The sequence below is a fragment of the Protomyctophum bolini genome (genome assembly GCF_963924005.1).
Source record: "Protomyctophum bolini genome assembly, chromosome: 24".
NCBI lineage: Eukaryota > Metazoa > Chordata > Actinopteri > Myctophiformes > Myctophidae > Protomyctophum > Protomyctophum bolini.
The window spans coordinates 25,949,341-25,967,912 of record NC_137885.1 but is presented as its reverse complement, the minus strand read 5'-3'; the positions used below and the strand labels follow the sequence as shown (position 1 = coordinate 25,967,912).

General features: G+C 46.6%; 1 protein-coding gene across 1 annotated transcript in view; it reads left to right on the top strand.

Moving 5' to 3' along the window:
- Positions 1 to 4,632: 4,632 nt before the first annotated feature.
- LOC308311657 (glutaminase kidney isoform, mitochondrial-like) overlaps positions 4,633 to 18,572 on the top strand; it is a 26,783-nt gene continuing 12,843 nt past the window's right edge. Inside the window, exons 1-4 of the mRNA XM_080758438.1 lie at positions 4,633 to 4,839; positions 10,329 to 10,425; positions 11,194 to 11,309; positions 13,340 to 13,469. Of these exons, the coding sequence (XP_080614564.1) occupies positions 4,673 to 4,839; positions 10,329 to 10,425; positions 11,194 to 11,309; positions 13,340 to 13,469 (510 nt within the window). The 5' untranslated portion in view covers positions 4,633 to 4,672. The remainder of the gene's footprint in view (positions 4,840 to 10,328; positions 10,426 to 11,193; positions 11,310 to 13,339; positions 13,470 to 18,572) is intronic.

Genomic DNA, 18,572 nt, shown 5'->3' with positions numbered 1-18,572 from the left:
GGTGTCACTCTCTTCTTAGCAATGCTCACTGGAGACGGTGTCTTATTATTAAAAAGCTGCCATCTGTATAGCTCCCCATAGGCCAGGGATGTGCAACTTTGACGATGGAGAGGGCCACTATAGTTCCACACTCACTCCAGAGGGCCACTATAGTTCCACACTCACTCCAGAGGGCCACTATAGTTCCACACTCACTCCAGAGGGCCACTATAGCTACACACTCACTCCAGAGGGCCACTATAGTTCCACACTCACTCCAGAGGGCCACTATAGTTCCACACTCACTCCAGAGGGCCACTATAGTTCCACACTCACTCCAGAGGGCCACTAGTATATTTCCACACTCACTCCAGAGGGCCACTATATAGTTCCACACTCACTCCAGAGGGCCACTATAGTTCCACACTCACTCCAGAGGGCCACTATAGTTCCACACTCACTCCAGAGGGCCACTATAGCTACACACTCACTCCAGAGGGCCACTATAGTTCCACACTCACTCCAGAGGGCCACTATAGTTCCACACTCACTCCAGAGGGCCACTATAGTTCCACACTCACTCCAGAGGGCCACTATAGTTCCACACTCACTCCAGAGGGCCACTATATTTCCACACTCACTCCAGAGGGCCACTATAGTTCCACACTCACTCCAGAGGCCTGCATTGCATATTACTGTCGTAGCAAAAAATAGTTGATCTACAAGCTCAACGCATCTTGTATTTGTTGTTGCCAAAAGTGCCCCTTTTTAGGGAATTTCAAAACCTGCCTCTCAACATTCCAGTGCAATGCAGGTGACCATGGTGTTGTGCTGGTCTCAGGTCTGCCAGGCAGGGAGGCAGAGGTCAGGTGACCTGGTGTTGTGCTGGTCTCAGGTCTGCCAGGCACGGAGGCAGAGGTCAGGTGACCTGGTGTTGTGCTGGTCTCAGGTCTGCATGCAGGCATGAGGGAGGCAGAGATTGTGCTGAAACCGGTTGGTGAGTCACCATCTTACCCTTTTATATACGTTAGGCTGGCTGGCATCATGGCCAGACTATCATCACTATGGTTTTAGTACAGTACGTGCACACACACGTCACATACCTGTCTGTCTGTCTGTACCTCAGCGTGCGCACATGCACACGCACACACACACCCACACACAAACACACACACACACACACACACATCCTGACCTACACACTGTGTGTCTTGTCTGTCTCTCTCTCTCTCTCTCTTTCTCTCCACTCCCTCGCCCTTCACAGTTCACACCACCACATCTCTGTTGCTGTGTGTGTGTGTGTGTGTGTGTGTGTGTGTGTGTGTGTGTCAGAGTCAGAGAGAGAGAGAGAGAGAGAGAGAGAGCTTTTCTCAGTTGAACTCCCACGCTCCAGTCAGTCAGGCACACACCCTCCCAGCACCGGCGCGGTTGCCGGGGTAACCAGTGGGCCAGTGGGCGGTACTGTGTGCCGGGGCCTCATAGCGTGTGGGCGGCTAGCCGAGCCGCGGGGGGGCGGAGCCTATAACGGAGCGTGTAGCCCACTGGTTCCCACACGGTGGGGCGTGACCCATCTGTGGGTCGCACACACATTTTTATGGGTCCCTTTATTTTATTTTTGTTTATTCCTACATTTTTGTTTTTTGTTATTATTATTAGGTTACTTCAAAATAAGTTCCCAAAAAAAGCAACATTTTTCATGAATTAGAAACAAATTAAAATAGTATATATTTCAGTAATTTCATGAATAATAAAATAAAATAAAGATCTTAAAGAAAGAAGATAAATTAGAAAAAGTAGCAGACCTATAGTGAAAAAATAGCAAATCTACATGCTCACAACGAGTTGCTTCATGCCGCATTGTGAGCTTGTAGATCTGCTATTTTCACTATAGGTCCCGCGGGGAGACATCGGATTTCTATTTTGGGTCTAAAAGGCTAAAAAGTTTGGGATTTCTTTAGGCCTACTTTTACCTCTACTCCACTATACCAGCAGTTGGTTGTAGGCCTGATGTAAACTCAGGTAAACCCTGCCCTCTGCTGGACATTAAAGAGATGGACACTTGTGTCTATAATGGGTGCAATGGCAATGCACATCTCACAGCATTGAGAGTTAATTTAATCTCTTATCTCTTCAATATTGCATTTTATTGTCCACACACGTTTTATTTTAAATTTAGATCTTTGCGGCTAGTTTGCCCAGGACCCAAAACAGCAGATCTACAAGCACACAACGAACGCGTCGCTTTGCGTTGTGTGCGGGGAAAAAAACTAAACAAAACATTGATTTTTTTTTTTTTTTAATTCATGATTTGTTTTTCTTTTTTTTAGGAATCTGTTTTGGAATATGTCCGTTTGTCTGATCGGCCTGCCTGTATCCAGAGAGTGGTTTGAGTGAGTGATTGATCCATTGATTGATTCATTGATTGATTGATTGATTGATTGATTGATATTTCAAACGAAAGTCCTTTAGGCTTTTACACACATTTATTTATAGGGTCTTCTGTTTTCAATTCATCAGAATTCAGAACAATTTGGCCGATATCGATATCCGATATAATTAATTGCCATTTTATGGCCGATAACCGATATAAACCAATGCCTAATATTGTATTTAAAAAAATATAATTGTTTTGGCCATTCTGGAAAAAGGCTGAATTTGAAAAAAAGCAATGCCTCTTTATTCCAAAACTAGGGACCGATGCACCGTTATTGAAATGTTGACTCATAGATTCCCAACATATAAAACATAATTATATAAGCTTGAATGTAGTCTTTTTTTTTTAATGTTCCAAATATTGACTCTTTCGAAAGCTTCCCCATAAAACACTGATATAATTTGCAGCCTTCATTATCACAAAATACTTTTTCAGGCTTTTTTTTAAATTAAATTTTCAACATAATTATAATAATGAATGAATGAATTATTATTTTACCGATAACGATTACTGATTAATTGGTTTAAGGCCAATATCAGCCGACACCGATTAATCTCTCTCATCACTAATCAGAACATTTAAAGACATACAAATATACACTTTAGTGCTATGAATATGGTATATAGGCTTATATTAATCTAGTTGGGTTTAGTGCAGGGGGAGGGTGTGGGTGAGAGAGGGCGGGGTCTTTATTATGACTGACAACAGCTGCCCGCAGCAGCAGCCAGGACGATGCGCTCCGGGCTCCGGCACGAGTCCGTCGTTCAGCCAATAGGACGGCGTGTGCGTAGTTGAGAGGCGGTGCTTACAGGCCCCAGGCCCAGCCCAGGAAACGGTGTTGCCACGTCCGCTTATTATAAGCGACTTCGGCCTTGTTTTTCCTGTAAAGCTGCTTATAAATATTGGTAAGCCAGACGGTGAAGGACCCCCAGCCCCAGATATAATTGTTGTGTTGTTAAAATGTAAAAAGAAAACATGTTCAAGATAAAAATAAAAATAAAATAGCCGCTCTAGATTGGCTATTTTCAAATAGCCGCATGTTTAAAGGAACGTACCGTTAACTTAATACATTTAAACAGCGATTAAGTTACGTATTTCACGATAATTGGTTGACGTCTTGACGATACAATACATGAACGATATTTATCCAGTATGGCGATATGATACAATGATTTAAAATCGATACAGTAACTATTTAGCATTAGAAATTAAATCTGTGTGAAACGTGAACAGCGCAGGTTTCTTTTAAGAGAAACTGAATGTGGATATAAATAAAAGTAAACAGTGATTCTCTCTCTGGCAAATATTTCTAAGACATTATACTCGAACACAAAGACAAACCCGCACCTTGACATGAACACAAAGAATACACACATTTATCGATTGACCAAATGTAGCGATATATTGAATGGAAAAGTAGGCCTATAATTAAACCCCTCTTTTTATTTTTTATCCTAAAATGTGCTAAATACAACACACGAGTACTTAGTATTGATACAAACGATTATTTGCATTGCAAAACGATTCGATGCGATCATACACAAAGTCAATGTTGCTATTTACATTTCGATATACTTCAATTATTGAAATTTTAAATCGATGTTTCGATGCAGTTACTATATCGTTACACCATAGGGTAAAGCTGTGGTTCCCAAAGTGGGGTCCAGGGACCCCTAGGGGTCCTTGAGGGAGTTCCAGGGGGTCCCAAGATAAAGGATATAGTTTGGAACTAAATGCACACTCTCTGAGTTAAATTAACATTGATTTTACAATATAAATTGGGGGTCCCAGAGATAGAAATGCCATTAAATGGGTGTCTGTAGACTATAATGCATGTCAAACTGGGGGTCCTTCAAATTAAACGGGTTGAGAATCTCTGCTAGAGCCGTAAAAATCTTCCCTGGGCATATCTCTTCAAAGGGGTGTCCGAGGGGCTAATTAGTGTCAAGTTAGGGGTCCTTGACTTGACATGAAAAGGTTTGGGAACCACTGCAGGGCTAAAGGGCTCGCTTATTTTGGGCTTGTTGTCAACTTTTCATATATAATACAACCTGGTTGCTTGTTTCTCTCGCAAAACCTGGCAACTACTGGCCAGGAGTCAACCGACACCAGCGAGCAAACCGTTATTATTATTATAGGGGCTTTACTGCAGTCAGTGCACGAGACGTGCTTACATCCATCCACAGAGGAAGATAGAGTCACTGTATCATCAGTATTTTAAAGCATCCCTGCAGGGTTTATTTATAGGTTTGAATAGCCATGTTGCTGCATCATCTCAGGGTATTGCTGTCGAGGCTTCCAGCTGCGTCTTCTTCGTGCTCTCTCGGGACTCGAACCTTCGGCATGGGCCCGGGGACGGGCATGAGCAGCGGGCACTCGGCGGCCGATGCTGCCATCGCTGCTGCCGCCGGCAAGGACGCGGAGAAGTGAGTTACACGCCGACATATGTGACCTGTGGAAATGTGTGGCCGCGGATAGCGGCGGAGCGTGGACCAGACGCGGTTCTACGGGTCACCGCGTTGCGTGGAACGCGGTAGTTTTTTTTTTTACCTTCTCCTTATAGTAGCCGCTAACCGTGCTAACCTCAGTCATGACTCTGGAGTCTGGCACGAATAGCTGTGTTATTTAATAATAATAGGATAAATAACAGCATTATGATATGACGCACGTAATAGCTATAGCCTATACAGCTCACCACACATGTCATGGACTATAGGCTATACGTTTAGTTATAGCCTTATTAACACAATATAAACACTAATTCCATTTGTGATATTTATTTATATTTGTATTGATTTAATACTTCAAGGGTACAGTGATACATATTTATATATCACTGTAAATCCCTGGAACATGTGACGCGTTTAAACCTAAACACCATGTGTGTAATAATAAAATGCCAAGTGTTTATTAATATTCATACAATACAGTAGAACACGAGTTCACTCAAACACCTCACGAGAACACCTAGTGTTCAAATTCTAAACACCTACATGACTGACTTTGATTGTAAAAACTAAACACGTTTATGCGTTTAAAAAGTGTTACAGGCGATTAAACATGTTCTTCTGTTTATAATCTAAACACTGACACGTTTAAAAAGTGTTACAAATTAAATTATGTGTTTAAAACTGTTTAAAACCTAAACGCTTGGGTTTAGTGTGAAGAGGTGCTAAAAGGGTAACACAGAAAGGCTATAATACTACTACTACTACTACTACTACTAATAAATAAATAAATAATAATAGCATAATCATAATATAACAGTGATAAATAGCTCTGTATATATCTGTTCAGTATAGGCCTAACATTGTTCATATAGCTCTGTTGTGCTCATCGCTAAAGAGTGTTTTGTTGTGAACTTGTAGATCTGCTATTTTTTGGGTGCTGACAACAAAATAGTGAACAACAAACAGCCCTGTTGTTCATTACATGATCTACATATACAACGCATCCCTTTGTGACTTTAATTTCTAGTTGTCATGCGCCTGCCCTTTTCAACTGTTGATATATATAAATAGCCTAAAAGGCCAAACAGAACTTATTCATAATGTTTCCAAAATACCAAAAAACACAATTAAATCGTTAAAAGATGGAGTGCCGTGATTGTTGTGTATATGTTTATGAGGTGACAATACTTCATCCTTCCCTTTGTGGTTGTTATGGGCAATGGTGTCTTCCCTTTTTGTATATTTAGAGGGTTTCTTCCAGCTGGAGGCTGAAACCTTGACAGTCATATAAGTGCCAATGAAAAAACAGTGATATAGTTTTAGTTTAGTTTATTCGTACAATAAAAACGGTATATACAAAAAGGTAACATCAATAGAAGAGAAGTGTGTGCATGCAGGGTGAGAAAAGAAACCCAGGGAGGGCTTATATGTGGTTCTCGCCAAACGTTAATATATACAAATAGTAATACAAAGTAATCAAACATAGGTATGGAAAATAACAAAAACCCCACCAGGTCACCACCACCACCCACCAGGCAAAACAGGCATATCCTTAATGAACTGATGCACACATAAAAAAAACGTTTTAACAAATACTGTTTCTTCACCAGCTCACCTAGATTTATTTTCTTCACTTCTTTGAGAAGAAAATCTTCCTCCTTGAGTCCTTATATACCTGATAAAATCACGGCACCCAATCTTTAATCACAATAAATTATTTGTGTGGCAACTAATCACCAACTTAAATGTTTTATTGTGACAGCCCTGACCCTGCAGGGTTATCAGTGGTTAAACATTGGTGTGTATATCTGATCTCAGGTCAGAACGGGTTAAACATTAGTGTGTATATCCACACACTATACACCATGTCTTAAGGGTCCAGGAACACATTAGAGGCACAACAACACCTGCTGTTGGAACCTTGCTCTCTTTCTACATCACTAATTCATCACCAAATAGACACAACCCCTCTCTGTGTTCACATCACTCACTCACCGCTTTCTTCTGACGCGCTTTTTTCCGACCATTTACAAAGGCTTGCTCAGAGCATGCTGGTACAGCTCACTCTAGTCTGAGCCTTACCCTAAAACACCCTGGACAATTTGGACAACGCTCCACACGTCCTAGACTCTTCTCCCTTCATTAAAACACACTGGACAACGCTCCACACGTCCTAGACTCGTCTCCCTTCCCTAAAACACCCTGGACAACGCTCCACACGTCCTAGACTCTTCTCCCTTCTCTAAAACACCCTGGACAACGCTCCACATGTCCCAGACTCTTCTCCCTTCCCTAAAACACTCTGGACAACACTCCACACGTATACTAGACAATTCTCCCTTCCCTAAAACACCCTGGACAACGCTCCACACGTCCCAGACTCTTCTCCCTTCTCTAAAACACCCTGGACAACGCTCCACATGTCCCAGACTCTTCTCCCTTCCCTAAAACACCCTGGACAACGCTCCACACGTCCTAGACTCTTCTCCCTTCCCTAAAACACCCTGGACAACGCTCCACACGTCCTAGACTCTTCTCCCTTCCCTAAAACACTCTGGACAACACTCCACACGTCCTAGACTCGTCTCCCTTCCCTAAAACACCCTGGACAACGCTCCACACGTCCTAGACTCGTCTCCCTTCTCTAAAACACCCTGGACAACGCTCCACACGTCCTAGACTCTTCTCCCTTCATTAAAACACTCTGGACACCTGCCACCTGCTGCCTCCATTGATGCAGCCTATATGACCTTTGGCATATCTTGATCAAACACTCATGTTTTCTTGTCTTGACCACAATGTTATAGAAGAAACACTCTATAATGAAAACATCAGATCTACAAGCTCAGCAGCATCCCTGCTCTGGCACAAACATTTAAGCTATAGTGAGCTTGTAGATTTACCTTTTTATCTTTCCAGTCAAAGTAGATATTTTGTAGATATTATTATAATAGCGAAGCAGTTCTGTTGTGAGTCAGTAGAGGGTGCCATAGGAGTAATGTTTATATCGCTTCAGGGGGGCTCTTCAAAAGGGGGTCTGGGATCCCTAGGGGGTCCTCACAGTTACTACAGGGGGTCCTCAGAGTTACTACAGGGGGTCCTCAGAGTTACTACAGGGGGTCCTCAGAGTTACTACAGGGGGTCCTCAGAGTTACTACAGGGGGTCCTCAGAGTTACTACAGGGGGTCCTCAGAGTTACCAGGGGGTCCTCACAGTTACTACAGGGGGTCCTCAGAGTTACTACAGGCCAGGGGGTCCTCAGGGGGGGGGGGGGGCGCCAAATCTTTGTGTTGAAAGTACAGAACCCTGAAAATAACAGCTTTGAAGACCCCATGCATGGATTCATTATGTTTTTGTTTCCATCATCATTATAATCTGTATTTATTTTCAGTAATGTTAACGGTTCACTGTTTGTCTCCTTTGCTGTGTGTTCTCGTCCTTTGATCATGTTGTAAGTATCTGTATAATTATGTATTTCTATATCAGTAGTGAAATGATAGCCTACTAATACTTATGTAGGCATGTAACGATTCTCTCAACTCTACTATTCAAATCACAATAGAGCGTTGCAGTCCCGCCCCCTCAAGAGACCCGGGAAAAAAATCGCCGTTCATTTCTCCTCATAGGCATTTCCTAAAGTATTTATTTAAAGACGGTTACGCCGCGGACAAAGCCAACTCGGATCGTGACAAATCATGACAATGAACACAATGTTTTGGGGCCGATCAAATCATTAGAAAATAAAGTCAGGAGACAACACTATTTGTTTTGTTTTTCTTCTTTTATTTAATTATTTGATCGGCCCCAAAACATTGTGTTCATTGTCATGATTTGTCACGATCCGAGTTGGCTTTGTCCGTGGCGTAACCGTCTTTATATAAATCATTTAAGAAATGTCTATGGAGAAAATGCATTGCGATTCATTTCCTGGGCCACTCGCCGTTCTGAAAGGGGGAGGGACTGCGACGCTCTATACCAGGTTCACGATGTGATTTTTCATGATGTTGAACACAAAATCATTTTCCAGATAAGTGACCAAACCCCCCCCCCATGTTCCCATGAGAGATTTGGAACAAATCCCATTCTCTCAGAGAATGGGAACATATCCCATATTCTCTCATAAAGATCCTGTATTTTCTTCTCTTTTTTTTTTACGCACCCTCTGCTGTTTGCGTCACGATTCAAATTGAGATTTAAACGCAATTAAAATTTGTTTGAATCAATTGTTTTTCATTAATTATATATATCGTTACATGCCTCCTGATACTATAGTATTATGTATGCATTTATATAGTACTATAGTATAATCAAGTAGTATTTACAACATAGTATCTTGTGTGTTTCAGTCTTTTGATTAAATTACATTTAATTTCAGTCATTAGAAAGGTTTTAGTTATAGTGTAGTTTTAGTCAACTAAATCTACAGTTGATTTTAGAAGATCCTAATGTATGTTAGCAGGTCTTGATGGTTGTCGTAATGCCTGCCCTCATGTATACTTAGGTGTGTTTCAAAAATAGCCGGTCTACAAGCTTGTAGATCTGCTATTTTCAGAGTGCTTCACCTGCACGTGGTCAAGCATGACATGACTTCTCCTTGTGGATATCCCCGCCTAACATTTTACTCTACTTTTTATTTGCTGAGGAAAATCGTCAATTAATTAATGAATTAATAGGCTATTTAGTCATAGTTTTAGTCATCCAGCTACTGCTGCCCCGCCCACGCATGCCAGTGTGCCAGTGATCACCCTCCTCGGTGCAGCCAATGTCGCCTAACCCATTTTGGGTGGAAAATCACTGAGTAATATTTTATAACGGCATTTATTTTGTTCATAAGCACTACAGTCTCCAGGCTGTTCTGTCCAGCAGGTGAAGGATTATATAAAGGAGGATAGGCCAGATGTTGTGTTTCGTAACCGTAGCGCGCGGGGGCGGGGCACGCAGCAGGAGGTGACCTCACCGGTGACCTCACCGTATATACCTTGTAGGCACAACGAACGCGTGCCTCCATGGTGCAGGAGGGGGGAGGATAATTACCGTCGCACGCGCGTGTGTTCCGCTACGCTACGGGGAGGGGGGGAGGATAATTACCGGCGCACGCGCGTGTGTTCCGCTACGGGGAGGGGGGGAGGATAATTACCGGCGCACGAGCGTGCGTTCCGCTATACGCCACGGGGAGGGGGGGGGGGGGGGAGGATAATTACCGGCGCACATGGCATACGATACTATATACGCTTGAAAAGTATGTGATTAAAGAATTGTTTAGAACATTTTTTAAATAAATAGTGGATTAATCTCCTGCCGTGATGCTTTCCTGCCTGCAGAGAGATTAAGCTTTGTCTGTCTGTCTGTCTGTCTGTCTGTCTGTCTGTCTGTCTGTCTGTCTGTGTCTAGACAGGTTTGGGATCATTAATCTGTGTGTGTGTGTGTGTGTGTGTGTGTGTGTGTGTGTGTGTGTGTGCGTGCAGGAGGAAACAGGCAGGCATTCTCCCCAGTCTGGAGGACTTGTTGTTTTACACCATCGCAGAGGGCGCCGAAAAAATACCTGCTCATCGGTTCACTACCGTAAGTACTGTAATAGCTGCTCATATAGGTTCTCTACCGTAAGTACTGTAATAGCTGCTCATATAGGTTCTCTACCGTAAGTACTGTAATAGCTGCTCATATAGGTTCTCTACCGTAAGTACTGTAATAGCTGCTCATATAGGTTCTCTACCGTAAGTACTGTAATAGCTGCTCATATAGGTTATCTACTGTAAGTACTGTAATAGCTGCTCATATAGGTTCTCTACTGTAAGTACTGTAATAGCTGCTCATATAGGTTCTCTACCGTAAGTACTGTAATAGCTGCTCATATAGGTTCTCTACCGTAAGTACTGTAATAGCTGCTCATATAGGTTATCTACTGTAAGTACTGTAATAGCTGCTCATATAGGTTCTCTACTGTAAGTACTGTAATAGCTGCTCATATAGGTTCTCTACCGTAAGTACTGTAATAGCTGCTCATATAGGTTATCTACTGTAAGTACTGTAATAGCTGCTCATATAGGTTCTCTACTGTAAGTACTGTAATAGCTGCTCATATAGGTTCTCTACTGTAAGTACTGTTATAGCTGCTCATATAGGTTCTCTACTGTAAGTACTGTAATAGCTGCTCATATAGGTTCTCTACCGTAAGTACTGTAATAGCTGCTCATCAGGGTTGGGAAGTAACGGATTACATGTAACGCCGTTACGCAATCAGAGTAAAAGTGTGTGTGTGTGTGTGTGTGTGTGTGTGTGTGTGTGTGTGTGTGTGTGTGTGTGTGTGCGCGCGCGCGCGCGCGCGTGCAGGCTCTTAAAGCGACAGGACTGCGTACAGGAGACCCGAGGCTGAAGGAGTGTATGGAGATGTTGAAGATGATTACCAAGACCACAGATGGATCGCTGGATAGAGCACTGTTTAAAAAGTACACACACGCACACACACACGCACACGCACGCACACGCACACGCACACACTAATGCTAGATGCTCAAACGTTGGAAACTCAGGATACAGGAAACATCGCCTCCATATATACTGTAACTGTATATGGCGACTGCCAATCATCACAGACACGGAACAGGATTGAGCCAATCATCTCTCTGCTTATTGGGCTTTCACTCTCAACAACTGATTTATGGTCATTACAGAGGCTTTATGGTCATTACAGAGGCTTTATGGTCATTACAGAGACTTTATGGTCATTACAGAGGCTTCATGGTCATTACAGAGGCTTCATGGTCATTACAGAGGCTTCATGGTCATTACAGAGGCTTCATGGTCATTACAGAGGATTCCAGTTCCAAGTATAAAGTTAAACACAAGCAGTTTACATTTGTAACCAAGCTGTATAATAGCACCCATTCTGACCTGAGATCAGATTCATACGAGGTTTCCACTGGACACACACTGGTCTGATTAACCCATTCTGACCTGAGATCAGATTCATACGAGGTTTCCACTGGACACACACTGGTCTGATTAACCCATTCTGACCTGAGATCAGATTCTGAAATGGCTACAGAAACAGGAGATAGGCTCCTGCCCCTATGGGCCTCATGGCTCTGCAAGGCTACTTACTACTTGCTACTTACTACTACTACTGAAACATATTCACTCATGTCCTTCACTAATAGGTCAACAATGCTGTTGTGTACATTCCCTTATATACATAGCAGCCATTCAGAATATGTGACAGAGTTTATATACAAATAGCAGCCATTCAGAATAGAGTTACAGTAACTCCCTGTGGTGTTGTGTCATTGAAGTCGGTGGGGCTAACGGTTCTCGAGTTACGTGCCATTGCAACAGTACACACACATTTAACATCTTTATTTGTATTCACATTTTACAAGGAATTTCTTGAACACAAACAATAGCAAGCTTGAAAGAAACTCTACAACAAGTGCTTCAGGATACAGATCACGGGTACAGAAAGCATCGCCTTCTCCATATATGGTCGACTGCCAATTATTGCAGACACTGAACAGAATTTTGCCGATGCCTGATCAGCTCTCGGCTTATTGGGCATGCCTGCAATCTGCAGGCCCCTCACCACTGATTTATGGACATTACCGAGGCTTCCAAATATGAAAACAAGTAGTTTACATTTGTAGCCAAGCTGTATAATAGCATCCTTAAGACGCTGGTACTTACAGTAAGCACCTTGGTAAGGAATGCCTCTTCCAGACTGTGGTCAAATGTACATGCCACTTCCAAAATGGTCACTTTTCTCTACTGTCCTCATCAACGACAACAACAACAATATCTGGTGTATTAGCTGTGGCATCTGAAAAGGCATCATTTTCATTATTGTGCATGAACATGGCGGTTGAAACACGCGAGTGCTTACACATTTTGGCAGCTGATGAAACATACAGTATGAACTTATGTCCTTTAGCTAATAGGTCAACAATTCTGTCGTGCCTAGCACTGTACATTCCCTTATATACATAGCAGCCATTAAGAATATGTGTGACCGTGTTTCTGTAACTGGAGTGTGGTCATGGTGCAGACACACACACACACACACACACACACACACACACACACACACACACACACACAGATGCGTGGTGCATTTATAGTTAGATAGCACATCAGGGGTTTTAAACCACACAGCCGTTCAGAATAGAGTTTCAGTGACTGAATTGTGGTGCAGACATGAGGAGGAAATAATAATAATAATAATAATAATAATGAATTTTATTTATAATGCACTTTTCATTCACAGGGAATCTCAGAGTGCTACAAGGTTTAAAAACATATGATATCATAAAAGGTTAAAAACAGGTTTAACAAAAAACAGTGCAAAAACAGTTCAGCATAAAATGTATTGTAAATGTATTGTAAATGTATTGTTTCATAACAACTAGAAACAGAGAATATCTAACGGGTGTGTGTGTGTGTGTGTGTGTGTGTGTGTGTGTGTGTGTGTGTGTGTGTGTGTGTGTAGGTGTGTACAGAGTAACATCGTGTTGTTAACTCAGGCGTTCCGGAAGAAGTTTGTGATCCCAGACTTCCTGTCGTTCTGCGCTCACATCGACGAGCTACACACCAACGCTAAGAATATGTCCGGAGGACAGGTATACACACACACACGCACACGCACACACACGCACACGCACACGCACGCTCGCACATGTGGCAGTGTGGCACCCTCAAAAGGTTATTGTTTATATTGTGTAATTCGTTTTTTATTTATTTATTTCATATATACACCTGTATTCATGATTCACGTGAACAAGATACTGTGACATGCATGGTTTTGGAAGGTAGCCACAGTGGACAGTAGGGGGCAGTGTGTCCGTCTGTTGCATGCTGGGGAGGCCACGTGATTTCCTGCGAGATGCCATTATCTGCTGATCTTGCCAAAAAGACGACATGTTTCTGTTGTTCATTCTCGTGTCCTGTATTTCAGGGTGATCTATAAACTGCACATCGGCCGGGTACCCAAACCTGGGACCTGTAACACACACACACACACACACACACACACACACATTATACAGTATATGTTTTATACCCTTCGCAGCGTGTTGTGAGCTTGTAGATCTGATATTGTTTAAATGGCTAGTGTAGCTATACTGTACAGCAGTGTTTCTCAAAGTGGGCGGCGTGGCAGCCTAGGATGCCGTGAAAGGGTTAACCTATAACCCCTTAGTGGGTACTGTATTTATGAGCATTGTATGTCTGTCCTGTTTTTTGTGTATTCTTTGTTACTGGCAGAGTTGTCACTTATTTTTGCCTATTGTTCTGGCCAGTTCACACTTGTAAAAGAGACTTCAGTCTCAATGTGGTTTTTACTGGTTAAATAAAGGTTAAAAAAAATAATAATAAAAAAAAAAAATAACCCCTTTTCCAGATTTCTGGCTTTCGGTCAGTTCTGCCATTCTATTGGCCGAACTGACCGAAACACATGTGGGTCAAGGAGCGGAACGGAACCGGTCCCTGGGACTCTTTAGTCTGGCAGAACCGGTCCCTGGGACTCTTTAGTCTGGCCTCTGTGATTCACACCACAGACTGTCATGTGACCCACAGAGGCACGCAAGCCCCCACGCCACGTCAAGGCAGAGTCCATGTGGGGGATTTTTTTTTTTTTTTTTTTTTTTTTTTTAATTTAACACACACACACACACACACATGATCCGATTTCCGGGCCGATCACGTCATTTTCAAATGATCGGAAACGGATCGGGAGCAAAAACAAAAACGTGATTGGGAAAACATTTGTAATATTATATCCATATATTAGCTATATTGTGATATGAAGCATTCTACAAAAAAATAAATATCGGTAGCAAAGAAATCATGATCGGCACTTTCTTGACACACACTAATAAAACAAAACAAAAGACCTGCCTCAGGTGACTAACATAAAACACACAAAAACAGCTGCCTTTTTACGGCGCTTCCGCTTCCATCCTCATGAGCTCACTCCTCTTCCTCCGCACGGCGTCCTTGCTGCGATGGCATATGGCGGCCTCCCCGCACCGCCTCACGTAGCGTCTGAACGCCCGCTCCGGCGTGGGCGTCCCCGCGTCGTCTGCGTCCAGGGGAAGGAGACACCCCGTCTCCCGCGCGGTCCACTCGGAGCCGGTGCTGGCGGGAAGCGCCCGGCTCCTGGACGGCCGCGGCCTCACCTCCACCTCCTCCATCTCCCGGAGGCCCTCGTCCGGCGCCGCCGGTTCCGGCCGGTTGTCTTTGGCGCCGACGACCGGCCGCGGCCTCTCGGGCTCCAGGACGCGGAGAGGGATCCGCTCCCCGAGCCGGTAGAGCTGCAGGTTGGCGTAGTTGACGGTGAGCGGCATGTAACAGAGCAGCCTCCTCTCCTGCAGGCGCGGGATGGACACGGGCAGGTCCTCCAGCATGTGCTGCCTGAGGCGCGCGTACACCACGAACTTCTGCGCCTGCAGCATCCCCACGCAGGACAGGAACACCAGCACGTCCAGCCTCTGGCGGTCGTCCCGTATCTCCGGCGGCCCGGGCATCCTCCTCAGGACCTCCGCGAGCCAGGGCAGGCCGTGCTCCGCGTAGACCTCCACCGTGCTCGGCCAGGACAGGCCCTTGCCCACGATGGCCGTCAGGACCTCCTGCTTCAGCGTGACGGCCTGCTCCTCGGCGGTGGCCGGCGCTCCGGCGTCCGCCCGCAGCACCGCCATGCTCCGGCAGTCCCAGAAGGCCTTCCGGCCCCCCGTGGTCGTGCGGAAGTTGAGGTGCGGGAAGCGCCTCAGCCGGAGCTCCTCGAACCCGGCCGCCAGGCACGCGGGGCCGTCCCTCCCCGCGTCCTCCACCACCTCCAGCGCCCGGGGGAAGACGGCGGGGTAGCGGAAGTGCCCCTTCTTGTCCACCAGAGTCTGGGCGTAGGTGGGGTAGTCGTGGACGGCCACCACCCTGTGCCCCGCCTCCTGGTCGGCACACTGGAGGCTCGGCAGGCACTGTCGGACCACCTCCTCCTCCTCCCTCCTGTAGAGGTCCCCCATGAGGACCAGGACCATCTGCCTCCCCAGAACGGCCGGGCTGGCGTGGAGGACGTCGCCGAGCGGAAACATCCTCCGTATCCTGGCCTGCTGCGTGGCGTCCCCCGTCCACGTGTCGATGGGCGGAGGCTCCCGGCCCACGCTGGCGGAGGAGCGCGGCGCGAGCCCCAGCACGCCGCGCTCCGACGTCCTGCTCTGGGCGTGCGTGGAGCTGGTGCCCAGGCTGGCGGAGAACGTGCGGTCCAGGGTGGAGCGAGGCTGCCCGTGGAAGAACTCCTCCAGGGCCAGTTCCGCCTGGAAGACCTCCCAGGTGGCCTCGTAGCCCCCCAGGTGGAGGCTGGCCCCGCAGTGGTGCGCCAGGCGGTCCGTGAGGAACGTCAGCACCGCCTGGTTCACCGTGTGCACCCCCTGCCCCGCCGGCGTGTCGCTGAAGGCCACCAGCATCGACTCCTCCCTCAGCAGCCGCTCCAGCCGGGCCTGGTCGACGAACGTGGACGGGTCGAGCCAGCGCGGGAGACGCCGCCCGGACGCCGTCGCCTCGAACAGCAGCACCAACTCCAGCCTGGCCGGCAGGAGGATGGCCGCCTTCCTCCGCAGGTCCAGCATGTGGGCGAGGTACTCCAGGGCCCGGCGCTGCAGCGCGGCCTGCGTGGCGCGGTGGAGGAGGCCGCACGTGGCCACGGCGCCGCTGACGGGGTGCCGGGTGAACGACGCCTGGTGGGTGTGCGGAGCGTCGCAGTACAGCTGCATGAAGAGCAGCTCGGGCTCCTCCCCCTCCTCCTCCCGCGCCGCCACCACGGACGCCAGCGCCGCCTTACAATTTACAATTTAGGCATTTAGCAGACGCTCTTAATCCAGAGCGACTTACATTAAGCAAGAACAAAAAGCATGGGGAATACATTACATAAAAACATTTATCATGAAACATGCGTAAGCTAAGAAAGTAACAGTGGAATATCTATAATGAAACTATACATATAAGCTATACATCTATACTACTATGATATACATTATGTACTATGACGTGCTATGACTACATTCACGTTCTACATTCACCTTCACGTCCACGCCGTGGGTTCCCAGGCAGCTCTGGTAGTTCACCGTCTCGTGCATGGACATGTTGGTGTAGGTGGAGCCGTGGGCGCCGGTCACCCTCTCCACGCCGAAGCGGGACCACATGAGGTGGAGGCCCGGCGTCCTGCTGCGCAGGGACACGGCGGCGTGCACCGAGACCGCCGTGGCGTCCCGGAGGTCCACCAGGGCCTCCAGGCTCACCGGCCTCCTCTCCTTCTGTCCCAACTGGACCAGGCTCCTCATGACCCGCAGGCCGGCGGGCACGCTCAGCGCTCCGATGGCGTCGTCCAGGAGGCGCAGGACGAAGCTCTTGTCCGTCTGCACGATGGCGACGCGGGTGTTGCCGCCCGCCATGATGCTGTTCTTCTGCACGGTGGGCCGGGCGCGGTCCGCCGCGTCGAGGGCCGCGACTCTCTCCTTGAACTCCCGCACCATGTCCTGCATGACCACGGCGGTGCTGAGTTTGGCGTCCGCCGGGCTCCTCAGCAGGACGCTGGCGTCCTCCCTGGAGGCGGGCACGACGGTGACGTTCAGGTGGTACCCCCCGTCCACCGGGCCCAGGTCGCACCCGTGCACGTTGCTCCACGCCCTCATGGCCTCCTGGGACGTGCCCTTCATCGACACGTGCTTCTTCAGAAGCGGCCAATGCGGCTTGACTCTGGCGAGCCCGTCCGGCAGCAGGAGGGCGTGGTAGCCGGCCTTCAGGCGGCGGAAGGCCGCCAGCTCCAGCACCACGCCGTCCACGTCCCGGGAGAACGCCAGGAGGCTCTCGGGGTCGGAGAGGTGGGAGCTGTGGAGCCCCACGAACACGTCCTCCGCCGTGAGGAACTCCTCCACGCTGGCGAAGGAGTCCCACGCCTCCAGCAGGGCCGCCGTGTTGGCCCGCGCCACCTGTTGGAGCGTGACGGACTCGTCCGGGTCGGCGTTGGCCTCGGCCGCGGACCACTCGCTGAAGAAGGAGTCGTCGACGTCGTCGATGTCGAAATGCTCTTCAAAGTCCATGTCCAATATACTGTAAATGCAAAAAATAAACTCTGGTGTAACTAAAGGTGTCTACGGTCTGTGAACAGAAAGAGTGACTCAAGGAGACTACGGTCTGTGAACAGAAAGAGTGACTCAAGGAGACTAACGGTCTGTGAACAGAAAGAGTGACTCAAGGAGACTAACGGTCTGTGAACAGAAAGAGTGACTCTGCCACTGGTTCTGCTTTTATAGGGGAGGGAGCGGAGGGGCGGAGCCAGACTGCATGTGTACCTTTTCAAAACTTTAAGTAAAAAAATAAACGTTAATTATATTTTACATTTCGGCACCCCCTCCCCTCCCACCTATATTTCTGGCCCGGGGAAAACTAATATGTTATTGTATTCTTTTAAATAAACGTTTAGAAAGTGCAATTGTGCAATTATCCGCAATGACTTGAAAATAAGCAAAACCTTTACAAAAAATATATAAAATCCATCCCCCGAGATGTGAACCATATCGAGACGTAGGTCTTTACGAGCTCCATCTTTCCGTATAAGTGTCATTGCTCTGCGACTTCGGGAAGTTTGTCAAAATATTTTTCTAAGTCTTCCGTTGTAATTAAATTGCGTTCAAAAACGTTGGTTTTCTATTTATTCCTCGGACTACGGGTAA